Genomic DNA, 13,509 nt, shown 5'->3' on the forward strand with positions numbered 1-13,509 from the left:
GTTATCTCTGGGTTGCCAGGCAAGGTGATAAACTCCCATTATACTTTATTGCTATTTTACAGTTATTCTCAATCTGTTAACATTTAGCTACTCCAGGCCTTCCTGATCTTTATTTCAGGTACTATGCCCTCCTTGCTTCACTTTTGTTTGGTTTTTGCATTTTGTTTTAGATACAATTGCAAAATGATTGAGGGCAGGAATTGTCTCTATCTGGGTTTTGTACAGCATTTAGCATAATGGAGAATTGATCCTGACTTGGGCCTTTGGGTGCTCACACTACAAGTACTAATGGAAGTTTTACTAATTCTTATTAATTTGAAATATTGGATTATTTTCTGTTCTTTTCTGCACAAATGATAAACCAAATTCTTAAACACAACAGAACCATCTGATTCATATGAAGCTTCACAGTATAATCTCTTGCTGTTGAACATGCTTCTGTTGGAAAAGCTTTTTTTTTTTTTTTTTTTTTTTTTTTTTTATTATACATTTAGTTCTCTTGGCAACTATTTATATTGAATGCTTTCCTCCTAACAGGATGTGGACAGTCTGAGACTCTCTCTTATGGATGATCAGAATGTTAATGAAGAAATTCAAGTTTTGATTATGAAACATCTAGATGAAAACCACTTGCTGCAAGGTATGAGAATGCCATCCAGTGGAAGGATACTGGAGGTCACTGCACTGGTGGTATTTACAGTATCACCTGTTAGCAAAAAATCCATTTTTAATTTTTCTCCCCAATAGTCTTTCCTTGCCTAGAAGAATGTTGAGTAGTCTACTGGTCTCATCACCTCTCCCAAAACAATTTTATAGATTTGCTGTCCACCATCCATAATGAAATACTCCAAAATGGGCAGAATTAGAAACTAGGACTCTTAAAAAATGGCTGGCTAACATCAGGCATCTAAAAGGTCATCTGATTTTCAGCGGTGCGGAGCACTCAGCAGTTCTCATTGAATTTGATGGGAGCTGCTAAGTGCTCAGTACGTCTGAAAATCCAATGACTTATTTAGGTGCCTGACTTTAGCCACCCACTTTTTTAAAGAAAAACACGAAGTCTTAACCTTCGCTATTCTGTAGCTCAATAGAAAGGCGTTGGAGACTTATTAGGAACTTCTGATCAAGTTAAAATTTATTCATAGTGCAGCTCACCAACCGTAATCTCTTGTTGGCTTCCTATAAGTCTTGTAACAAAAAGTTTGTGTCCAGTGGAAATGATCTACTTCTGGGTAGGAAATTAGTATAGTGGAGTAAGTAACATGGCAACTCTTTCAAGAGTGGCAATAAAAGCGAGCAAGAACTCCACAAATCAGACACTGAGGGCTCAAGCTCCAGGTCCAACTAAGCTGTGCTTGCTGTTTTTATGACTCCTGGATTCTGAGGTCGGCATGGCTCCCAGTGTGTATTATAGCAGCAGAAAGGCCCCGATAAGCTGTTCCAGCAAAAGGAATAACCAGAATGTGGAGATATTCTGGCCACACTCCTTTTTCGTAGCCATGTCAGGGGTCAAGAGGGAGGCATATGAAAACTACATTGGTACTTTGCTTGTTGTCTTCCAGTGCTATTTACTTATTTTCTGGTGTATAGTGCTACTGGCTAGTTAGTGTTGATACATGGCTATGTAATGAAAGTTAACATAATGTGTGTGCCCCCATGTTCCAACTCTCTGAAGTATGTGGTTTTTTGTTTTGTTTTTGTTTTAAGATGGTAAGAATGTAATTGGTTCAAAAGTAAGGATTTATAGCTTGGATCCATCTACCCAGTGGTTCACAGCAACTGTTGTAAATGGTAATCCAACTACAAGGACTCTGGAAGTCAACTGTCAGGAGGTAAAGAAGCAACTGATGCAACATGGGTAGATAAAAAGAATTAAAACACCTTCCTTGTATCTAGGTAATTCTATCCTTGCTTTTCCATAGTAGGGTTAACCAGCTGGAATAATACCTTGTATTTTATGTCATGCTTCATTCCAAAGGATCCTAGAGCACTTTATACTGCATGCACAGTGCCACTGATGTGCGTGAAAGGATAGCAAATGGCTCACTGCGCACTAGTAGGAGAGCAGAGGTTTGGGATTTTCTCCTTTGGCCCAACAATTGGGGAAACCTCTATTCTAGCATCTCTGTCTGTACCATGTCTTGGAGACTGCCTTCTGAAAATGTATGCATACAATTTATCTAACCTGGAATGGAGGATTGAGTCATCCTTAAGATTTTAACTTGAAGTTCCACAGAGTGGAGGTTTTTCAGACCAGAAGCTTACTCTTGCTCCATAGTTAGAGTATCATACTTCTGTTTTTGTTTTTTAAAACTGCTTTATTTGTCTCCCTTGAGGTGTGAAAATAGTAAATATCTAATCTAAAACTTCTTACACAGATTGTCTTTTTAAAAAAGCTTACTCCATTTTCCCTTAAGATTCCAGCTTTAAAAACTCTTGATCCAGAATTGATTCATGTTGAAATCCTACATGACAGCAATGAAAAGTGTGGTAAGACTTTTTATTTATTGGCCTTTTGCTGTTTTGAATTAATTTTCGATGGTGGAAACTAATTTAATCACTTTCAATGTTTCAGGCAAATCTAAGAGAAATGGGGGTATGAAAAGAAGATCATCTGATGATAAAGGAAATGTTGATGCCAAACATACAAAATCCTGCTCTGAGGTAACAACTATGGCTTATTTTCACTATTGTAACAGTATATTTGTCATTGAGCTGTTAAGGAGGAGGACTACATGGCCTCAATTTTCTGACCCACTATGCTATGTCTAAGCTTAGAATGCTACAGCTGCTGTAGTGCTTCAGTTTAGATACTTACTATAGCAACTGAAGGCATGCTTCTGTCACTGTAGGTAATTCACCTCCCTGAGAGACGGTAGCTAGGTTGACAGAAGAATTTTTCCATCGTTCTACCGTTGTCTATGCTGGGGGTTAGGTTGACTTGACTGTCTCAGAGGTATGGATTTTTTCACACCCCTGAGTGGTGTAGCTATGCCGCTGTAACTTTTCAGAAGCGTGAGCGCGAGGCTGCTCTACACTATGCTAGCCCAGACATGGGTTTAGTACTCTCTACTAGAAGACAGAGGACAACATAATTGAGCCTTTGGGTGAGATCACTTTCTCATTCGTAAAAGGAGTTTGGGAGTAGACAATCTTGTGGGTGTCTTTTTCCGGTGTGCAGACTTTTCTTTCTGGCTATATAGAGGGATTTAAAAATCAGGGTTTCTCTAGCTTAGAAAAATATCTAGGAAAAGCGAAAAATTCAATGGTAAATTTACCCTGTAACTTACCTGCCTGACTGCTCAGATCTTTTGCTACCAGACAGGAGTGCACCAGTCTTGCAGAGATATCGTATGTTTTTCTGCAAAGGGAGAATCTGGCAGTTTTTCTAATATGTTCATGTTTTTCTGAGCCAAGTGCATTTGAGTGGTCCACCAAGCCTGGCTAAGATCCAAGAAAGCTGTCTCGAAAGCCAAAATCCTGGGTGATTTGGATATGGAGAATAATGGTGTAGCTAGAGAACAGCCCTTCAAATGATCATGTGATTTAGCCTCTTCAGATCTAGTTGTTTTTTTGTGGAGGAGGGAGGAGCCTTCTGGGAGATCTAGGGGTTCTCTGTGCCATCTTGCTTTTGTGCATAGTCCCGTTACTGTAGCCATGAGTCAGTCCTTTGTCAAGCCAGCTACGTAGGTCCATTTCATGGTCAGGCACTCGTAGTAGACTTCTAAAGTACAGTAGTGATATCAGAGTTCGGGGTAGTTAATCTGGGTTCCTGTAAGGCAGGGGTAGTCAGTTATTTTTTTGTCAAGGTCCAAATTTCTTGGTCAAGGTATAGTGAAGGTCCAGAGTCCCGAGAAACACTTTTTTTTCACACTGCAATAATGATAATGAGTAAATAAAAAGATCTTGCAGTCTGGTCAAAAGCATCTGGCGGTTCAAATTTGGCCCACAGTCTGCCTATTGACTGCCCCTGCTATAAGATGTCCAGCATTCTATCTGAGCACCCAGGGCCACCCAGAGGATTGAGGGGGCCTGGGGCAAAGCAGGGAGCTGTGGCGCTTGTACTCATCTGGCGGCGGTCCGGGTCTTTGGCAGCATTTTGGTGGTGGGGGGGGGGGGGCGCGCTTCAGTCGCTCCGCGTCTTCGGCAGCACTGAAGGGCCCCCTGCTGCCAAAATGCCGCCGCAGACCCGGAGCGACTGAAGGGCCCCCCGCTGCCGAAATGCCGCTGAAGACCCGGACCGCCGCTGGGCCAGGGCTCGCGGGGCCCCTGCAGGGCCTGGGGCAAATTGTGAGTGCCTATGAGCACCTCCAAAAAGCATGCAAGCTGATTTCTTTTCTTTTCTTTCCAGTCAGCAATAACTGAGCTGTTTATCTTTTTAAACGTGGTGGTGTGGGAAGTATAGCTCAAAGAACTGGGTTTTGTATTTTGCTCGTAAGGTAAGACTGTCCCGACGATTTCTGGGATTGCGCTCGAGATTCAAGGGCCATTTTCTGAGAGCGCATGAGTTTTAGGCTATGTCTACGATTTTAAAATGTTACAGCTGCACTGCCGTAGTGCTTCAGTGTAGACACTTACTACTGTGACAGACGGGGTTATCCTGTCGCTGTAGGTAATCCACCTCCTTGAGAGGTGATAGATACATCAATGGAAGAATTCTTCCATTTCAGGTAGTGCTGTCTACACTGGGGGCTGAGTCAGCTAACCGTGTCTCTCGGGGTGTGAATATTAATTGCTATAGAGGAAAATTAGCTGTGGCATGTCAGCTGGCAGTTATCTGAAATACTTTTCTAGTCTCCTTTCGAAGTTTCTTCTAACTTCTTAATACATTATCCATTTTTCTGAAATACTTGTGTGCTGTGGGTTGCAGAGATGTAACATGAGATACCGTTGTAACAACAAGGGGGCAGGAACACAAGCCAAAATGGGAAAGGACAAGGTAAAGAATATGTAGATGTATTAAAGTCAGCAGGGCCTGACAAAATTCATCCTAGAGTGCTTCAGCTAGTTCCTGAAATGATCTTGGAACCATTAGTGATTATTCGAGAACTCATGGAGGGTACATTTGGTCCCACAGGATTGGAGAAGGGCAAACATAGTACTTACTATCCTCTTTACTCCCCTTTTTAAAGGTAAGTCTAATTTGTATACCTGGAAAGATACTAAAACAACTTTTTAAACAATAGATTTGTTAGCACCTAGATGATGATGATGATAGGGTTATAAGGAATAGCCAGCATGGATTTGTCAAGAACAAATCATGCTAAACCAACCTAATTTCCTCCTTTGACAGGGTTACTGGCCTATTGGATAGGGAGGAAATGGTAGATGAGACATATGTTGATTCTAGTAAGGCTCTTGACACAGTGCTACATGACATTCCCATGAGCAATTTAGGGAAATGTGGTCTAGATTAATTTACCATATGGCAGGTGTATAATTGAAAGACCGTACTTAAGAGTAGCCATCAATGGTTTGCTGTCGAAATAAGAGGGCTGCTAGTGTGGTCCCGCACAGGTCAGTCTTGGGTCTAGTACCAGTCAATATTTTCACTAATGACTTGGAAAATGAAGTGGAGAGTATATTTATAAAATATATAGACAACACCAAGCTGGAGTATAGGATTAGAATTCAAAAAGACCTTGACAAATTGGAGAATTGGTCTGAAATCAACTGATTAAACCAATAAGGACAAATGCAAAGTACTTCACTTAGGAAGAATTGAAATGCACAACTTCAAAATGGGGAATAACTGGTTAGGTGGTGTCAAGTATCAGAGGGATAGCCGTGTTAGTCTGGATCTGTAAAAAAACGACCGAGTCCTGTGGCACCTTATAGACTTAATGGAGCATAAGCTTTTGTGGGTGAATACTCACTTCGTCAGATGCATGGTTAGGTGATGGTACTGCTGAAAAGGATCTGGGGGGTATAATGGATCACCAGTTGAATGAGTCCTCAAAGTAGTGCAGTTGGAAAAAAGGCAAATATAATTCTCTGGCATAGAAACAGGAGTGTCATATATATGACACAGGTGGTAATTTTCCTGCTGTAGTTTCGCACTGCTGAGGCTTCAGCTGGAGTATTGTTTGCTTCTGGGCACCTCGCTTTAGGAAAGATGTGGACAAATTGGAGAGGGTCCAGAGCACAGCAACAAAAATTATAAACAATTTAGAAACCCTGACCTGTGAGGAAAATGGTTTTGGGGTTTTTTTTTTGGGAGGGGGGGAGTATGGGGGGGGGCGGGGAGGTTTGTTTTAAAACACCTGGGCATGTTTAGTCTTGAGAAAACAGGACTGAGGGGGGACTTGATAAGTCTTCAAATACATGAAAGGCTCTTATAGGGCTTGTCTACACTAGCAAGTTTTGTCAATGGAAACTAATGTCAACACGAAAAAATTGACAAAAGCAAAGTCGCCAAAGCAAGTCTACATTTGCTCCCTCTGTCAACAGCTCGTGTCCACACTCGGGGCACCATTGTCAACAGTGTGAGCAATGCACTGTTGGTATGTATCCTGGCGACACCATCTGTACCATCATGCACCGCTTTGTGTCCCCGTGTTGCAATCGCTGTGTGGAAGCTGGCAAATCCAGACTGCTACTGCTCAGATGCAGATCAATTTGGAGTGGGGAAGTCCACTGTTGGGGCTGTATTACTCAAAGTGTGCAGGGCAATAAATTGCATCCTGCTGTAGAGGACCGTGACTCTGGGAAATGTGCATGGAATAGTGGATGGCTTTCCCTAACTGGCAGGGTAATTGATGGCACACACATTCCAATTTTAGCACCAGACCACCTTGCCTCAGAATACATCAGTGGGAAGGGATACTTCTCCATGGTGTTGCAGGTGCTTGTGGATCACCAGGAGCGTTTCACAGACATCAGTGCAGGCTGGTCTGGAAAGGTGCATGACGCACACATCTCCTTTATCTTTGCTTTGCACTGCTGTGTCCCGATCATAGCCCTTTTCGCACAAGCCTCGAGAAATTTGCCCATATGTGTCCCGATACCTACAGGTCAATTGCAGGTGTGACTGAATAGACTCCTCTCCCTATATACTGATCAGATCCATCAGCTCAGTGGTGGTACAAGCAGGAGCGCGTTTGGTGCGATAGCCAGCCATGCTCACCTGGGAAGTCAGCAAGCAGGAAATGGAATTTTTAAAATTCCTGGGGCTTGCAAAGGGCTGGGGCAGATGGGCAGCGGAGTTCAAACACCTGACCAGAGCGGCAGCGTGGGAATTCTGGGACACTTTCTGGAGGCCAATAAAATCGAAAAAATAAGGCATGGTGTCTACACTGGCTGTTTATTGACAATAAAGGAAGGGGAAAAGACACAAATCTCTCACAGGGGTAGAAGGTTTTTTTTTTTTTGTCGCCAAAAGGCAGTTTTTGGCAACAAAACTTGCCAGTGTAGACAAGCCCATAAAGAGAATGGTGATCAGTTGTTCTCCATGGTCATTGCAGGTAGGACAAGGAGTAGTGGGCTTAATCTGCAGGAAGGGAGATTTAGATATCATTAAAAACTTTCTAACTATGTAAGGATAGTTAAACTCTGGAATAGGCTTCCAAAGGAAGACATCATTGTCCAATCTGTTCTTAAAAACCTCCAAACATGGTTTAGGTTTACTTGAGGCTGCCTCAGTGCAGGGGGCTGGACTTGATGACTTATTGAGGTCCTTTCCAGCCCTATGTTTCTATGATTCTACAACATTCATTTTCTGGGGGAAATTCATCTTAATAGATTTCAAAAGATTCCTTGACCTTTTTCTACTTTGTGAATTGCAAGAATAATGGTTTAAAAGTTGAGTTTTTATTATGGGGTCAGATACCCCTAAGAACATATATTGGGAAGAGCATATGATGTATGTTGTATTTTTATTTAAGTGGTTGTGGTAGAGTCATAGAAGCGATACATTTTTCTCATGTGTTGGCTTTGAATTTTTCTATTGACTTTGACATCTGTTTCAGGCATCACAAAGTTTGAGTCACGTGCAGTCAGTACCAACGGTGTTTGGTGAAACATTGCTAGGGTGTACACCTGCAACCCCTACTAGCAAAGACTTCAGGCACCAGGGCATGCCTCAGCCAGCTAACTCACCTCCTAACCTTGGTGCAGAAACTCCTCAGGGGTAAGTGGTGGTTTTTTTTGAGGGGTGGGTGTTAATCTGTGGTGGAAAATATAGCAGAATAATGAATTACTTTATACAAAGTAGAATAGACTAATGGTGTGGGTTTTTTTTTTTTTTTTTCTTTTTTTAAAGAAATCATGGTAACTAAGTTTCTCTCTGCCCTCCCCTTCCCTCCCCCACCCCCTGCCACTATTGGTGTGGGTGAGCAATATCTGACTGATTTTTGTCAATTGCCCTGAATATATAAATTACCTCTTGGTTGTATTCCTGCCACTTTCTGTTGACTTAGCTTGTGACCTTAAGGAAATTGTTTAACCATCCAGTGCCTCTATTTATCCATCTGTAAAGTGGTGGATAATGCCTGAATATATTTCGTAGCTAAATTGCTTTTCAATTACTTGGTGTGTCTTAGACTTTAAAATGAAAAGCACCGAAGTATTTCCTACTAAGAGAAAGATAGGTATACTGTAACATAGGGAGGGAGATTAATTTACCTGCAGTTGATTCTTACAGTAAATAGAAATCGTGTTCTTGGACTTTGACACCTTTAATTTCAGAACTGTCATGAGTTGCAAACAGGGCAAGGGGGGAGTTTTTTAAATGAACTTATGTTCATTCTGCCCTTCTCCAATGGCACAAGTTACAATTTGGTCCACTTTTTGGGGGTGTTTGCATTTTATAAGGACAAGACTGGTGTAATAAAATATACTTCTATAACACTTACTTATGTTTAAAATTCTTAAAACACTTTACAAATATTTTAATTTAATTAAGCTTCTAAATTCTCCTTTGACTTTAGGAAAGTATTATTCCTCTTTTGTTGATCAGGAAACTCAAGTATAGAATAGTTACATGAACTACCTATGGTCAGAGGAAGCCTGTGTAGAGCTTGAAATAGAATCCAGATTTTTCTGATTCAGTCAGCTGATTAGCCACAAGACTATCCTTTATGATTCAATAGTGCAGGCTTCATAGGCTGTGTCTACACCGCAAGTCACTGGTGGCAAGCGGGTAGGGTATGTATAGTTACATGCTGCAGTGAAAAGCAGGCTGCGTCCACACTGCGGTGTGTAGCTACATGTCAGTGAAAAGGCTCTAGCATTCTATAGGTTGCTCAAAATAACACTGTAGGTGGGGGAGGCACTGCTTGGGCTTGTAAAGAGCAGTGTAGGGTAAGTACCCAGAGGGTTCAGGAATGTCTTTATGCAGTGCCTCACTGTCTATGTTGCTGTTTATACCCATACTAGGGGAACACAGTACTTTACATACTGCCATAAGACTTAAGCACTGTATACACACCCTTATGGGAGTTCTGTCTCATATACAGAATGTTACTAACTTAACTACAAATGCAAATACAGCCTAATTGCCTTTATTTTTTGGAGATGGGGGGAGGAGAAAGGAAAGCAGATTACACACAGGGAAGAAAACCTCTTGATTAATCAGTAATATCTATTTTCTGACAAAAAAATCTTACTTATGGTGGCCTGGCAGATCCAATATAGAGACGTGAAAGCAGCTAGATACAATTCTAGATTTGACCCATGCATAAAAAGAATTGTTAAAAGTTCTGTTTGTATTTGGGGGTGGGGATCTGGAATCTGAAAGGCTAAATTTATGGCATTATTAGTTTGAAATATATGTAGACTGAGCAAAGTAGATCTGGAACACACAAAGATACTAAACATTCTTCCGAGTGTAACTGCACTTCAATCCTGATTTAGTGTTCCAGTCATCAAGCTCTGCCCTGTCTCCCTTATTCTGTCACAATAGGAGAAGAGTACTTCCTATAGAAAATGTCATAGTAAACAAAAGGTTCTCTTAGAAGTGTTATTTAACATTCCATTATTAAAATTTAACCTATTATCCATGCTACAAAATTACCATAACTACTGAAAAAAAGAATTTCTTTTAAAGTCACTATGTGCATTTAACAGCACTCTCTGTGGAATCATTGTCACTGTTTTCCTATAGATTTTTTTTTTTTTTTTTTTAAAGCTATAAGACAAGAAAGTGCCAGTAGTTTGTCTAGTCTGGCCTCCTGTATATCACAGCCCTTTAGTGTTCACTCATTTCCCCTTATTGAGGCCAATAACTTGTTTGACTTAATAGCTAAATGCAAGTTATGCTTGATAGATCATTTCCCCTGTTTATGCAGCTCATAGCAACAGTGGGGAGAGAAACAGTATCTTTTTATAGGTACCTGTAACTTCTGGGGGGAAAGTACACCGTCATCAAGTTGGCACGAGGGGCCAGAAGGAAAGTAGCTGTAGTATCTGAAACTCCCCTGGTGTATTTTAATTGATTGTGTCTCTCTTTAAGGTGTTTGGTATGTGAAACTTTTCTGAATTCTTAATCTTCACTCTGCTAGCATCCATGATTAACTTCCTATTTTACTTATGTAAACTCTGATTCCTATGAAAAGCTTGAGAGTTGATGCATTCAATTATGATTTGAGTTTCTCTTTAGGTCTTATTACTGTATTTTGTACATTTCAGCATTTGCAAAGAGAATTTACCAGAAGAACATCCTTCTTGTCTTAATACTGCAGTTAAAATGTCAAAAGAAAATCTGACTGTCTTCCATAAAGCAGAGTTTCTATCGAAAGGACAAACTAAAAATCCTAAAGATCAGAATAGTAACTATACCTCTTTGAAGACCTCAAGATCGCCACCTTCGACTGACACACAAAATGCAAAACAAAATGACTTGAAAAACTTCCACAAATCCTTTACCAAGCCAATGACAAACTTCCCAAAGGAGCATGTTCCTATAAAATCCATACAACATCTAGACAACTCTTCAAGAGTAACATCCAGGCTTAATGGCACATCAGAACTGCAGAAAATCTTGGATTGTAAACCCTCAACATCAGATGCTCCCGCTATCCTTTTCACTGGGCATGAGATTAAATTACAAAGCAGTTGTAACCAGAACAGCTGCAAAGGAAACAAGGCAGAAAACTCCTTTTCTGTGTGTTCCTCAGTCAGAGGAAACTCAAATGAGATTTCATGTGAGAGAAATGAAAATGAAGGCGCTAGGGCTGGGAGCACCAATAAAGTCCACAACAATGGCAAGTATATCTGGAACTGATATATCAACAGAGAATTATTGTGTATATAAAGTTGCTTAGACATTTCAGAAAAATGTGTTAATAGGATAAGGAATCTTATGAAATTGCAGTCTTGATGTCTGAGTTAGTGAAACACCTATATTTCATTTCTAGAATAGCAACTGAAGGAGTATGACGGGGCTCCTAAAACTTGTACCCAATTTTCAGGTTATGTATAAGAGTAAGTCTTGGGAAAAGATATTTAAGGTCGTGATAAGATTAGATATGCATATCATAAGGAAAAAATACTTTTTCATCATCGCAAATCTAATCCAAACCAAATTCTGTTAGGCTAAATTTGGGAAGAAGGGTTGCAAAAGTGAGTATAACTCACTCATACTCCATGGTATAATGGAACCAAACGCTGCAGCAACAATCCCTAAATTCTAAGGCAGTGTTAATTTATTTTACCTTTCATTTCTGTCCCTCCACACACACTTATACGAGTCAAGCTCCGAGCTGAAAATAATTCATTGACAAAATTAGTTGATGGGTTTTTTAGCTGTGCTTTCCAGGTGGTCCCCAGTTGCCACTCACTAGGGTCCTGCGATGTTCTTTAGAGGAACTTTTTTTCTCTTTCCCACTCCTATGTGTGCCAGAGAATGGGGAAGCTTGTAGCTGGATTCAGGGACTCAGCTCCATGGACCTGGGCTGCTGCACTGTCCTCCAGGCAGCTTAGCTGATCAAGCTTGCAATCCAGCTCTGGTTCGCTGATCCCCTGCTGCCTGGCTTTGTGGAACAGGTCATGTAGCATACACTGTGACTCAATTCTCTATCTTGTGGGTAAAGGTGCAAAACAAGCAACAATTGCAGGTGGATCCCAGCTGGGCATGAAGTCGTGGGGGAAGGTGTCCTGAACACTGACTGCAGTAAAATATTAAATTCTATAATGCTTTTGAAAAATGTCTGACTGCAGCAGCAGAATCATGGAGTCTACGGGGATCTCACTGAGATGAATGGGGCAATTTATATCTCTCAAAAATATTTCAGGCTCTTTGAAGACTCCAGAAGACATTGTTACATCAGTTTACACTCTGATCTTGTGTTCAAAGTTGCAGCTAGCTATTATGCCTGCAGAAACATGGTTTAAGACAGTGGCCCCCAACCTTTTTTGTCTGGCGGGTGCCAGATGACGAGCCACGGAGGACCGTGGCGGCGGACAAGCATCTGCTGAAATGCCGCCGACAAGCAGCAACATCAATAGGCATCGCCGCCGAAAATTAGCGGCATTTCAGCGGCAACGCCTCTGGATGGCGCTGCTTGTCGGCGGCATTTCGGCGGATGCTTGTCCGCCGGCCAGTACGTGGGCACACTTAGAAGCCCCGGTGGGCGCCATGGCACCCACGGGCACCATGTTGGGGATCCCTGGTTTAAAAACAAACAAAAGCAAGCTGAGGTTCTGGAATGCAGTTGTGTGGGAAGGGGTAAATTGCATGGCTGTAACAAAAAATTGGGCCCTGACTATGAAAAGTTCAAAAGAAGTTTATGCTCTGTAATAAGCAACCAACTTCAAAATATGTTAAGATTAATTTGAGGTATAGGGTGAAAAGTTAAAGTAACTTAACAAAAGCAGACATAGCCTTTAACAGAAATGCATAGGGTAAGCAAATGTGAGTCTGAGTGACTAGTTTTATTGTTTAACCTGCACTATTTTTTTTTTTTTCTGCAGTAATTATTCACAGGTCAGTTTTGACAGATGCTTGTAAAGTTAAGAAGCTGCAGCAAAGTGGGGAAGCTTTTGTGCAGGATGGTTCCTGCAATAACATTGCACCTCACCTGCATAAGTGCAGGGAATGCCGCCTGGACAGCTACCGAAAAAACAAAGAGCAAAAAGACTCCACTGTCTTTTGCAGATTTTTTCACTTCAGGAGGTGAGAGCAATTTTGAAAATTATGTAGATGTTGATATTCCCAGCTGTACAAATAGATTTAAGATGACTCAATCAAAGACTTGAAGGAAAAAGGGGGGGGGGGAAGTGCAGAGTGCTCAGTAGTCCATCTTTAGCCTCTCTTTTAAATCTTGGCCTACAATGGCTTGGAAATTGGCTGTAGGATAGATCCTACAGCCAATCACCTCTAAGTCACTGTTTCAAATGCATCTAAGATCAATTAATAACCTTGACAGCTGTCCAGTGGCTTAAGTGATAAACACTGTGTTCTCAGTATAGGATGGATTAATTTTAAATCAAGATAATTTAAATCACCAAGTGGAAAGTTTAATTAAAATCAGTGATTTAAATCAATGTTTCATTTTGTACTTCAGTTTTTTT

General features: G+C 41.0%; 1 protein-coding gene across 9 annotated transcripts in view; it reads left to right on the forward strand.

The window, feature by feature from the left end:
- Positions 1-13,509, forward strand: part of KDM3A (lysine demethylase 3A) — a 45,833-nt gene that overhangs the window by 10,677 nt on the left and 21,647 nt on the right. For 7 of the 9 annotated variants that reach the window (XM_065597228.1, XM_065597230.1, XM_065597229.1 and 4 more), the window contains 7 exons: positions 538-640; positions 1,708-1,832; positions 2,418-2,490; positions 2,576-2,664; positions 7,968-8,128; positions 10,627-11,201; positions 12,910-13,111. In XM_065597228.1, the coding sequence (XP_065453300.1) occupies positions 538-640; positions 1,708-1,832; positions 2,418-2,490; positions 2,576-2,664; positions 7,968-8,128; positions 10,627-11,201; positions 12,910-13,111 (1,328 nt within the window). Of the gene's footprint in view, positions 1-537; positions 641-1,707; positions 1,897-2,417; positions 2,491-2,575; positions 2,665-7,967; positions 8,129-10,626; positions 11,202-12,909; positions 13,112-13,509 lie in introns of all 9 variants that reach the window. The other 2 variants (XM_065597234.1, XM_065597233.1) reach the window with 2 other exon arrangements.

This window comes from Chrysemys picta, chromosome 5 (genome assembly GCF_011386835.1).
Source record: "Chrysemys picta bellii isolate R12L10 chromosome 5, ASM1138683v2, whole genome shotgun sequence".
NCBI lineage: Eukaryota > Metazoa > Chordata > Testudines > Emydidae > Chrysemys > Chrysemys picta.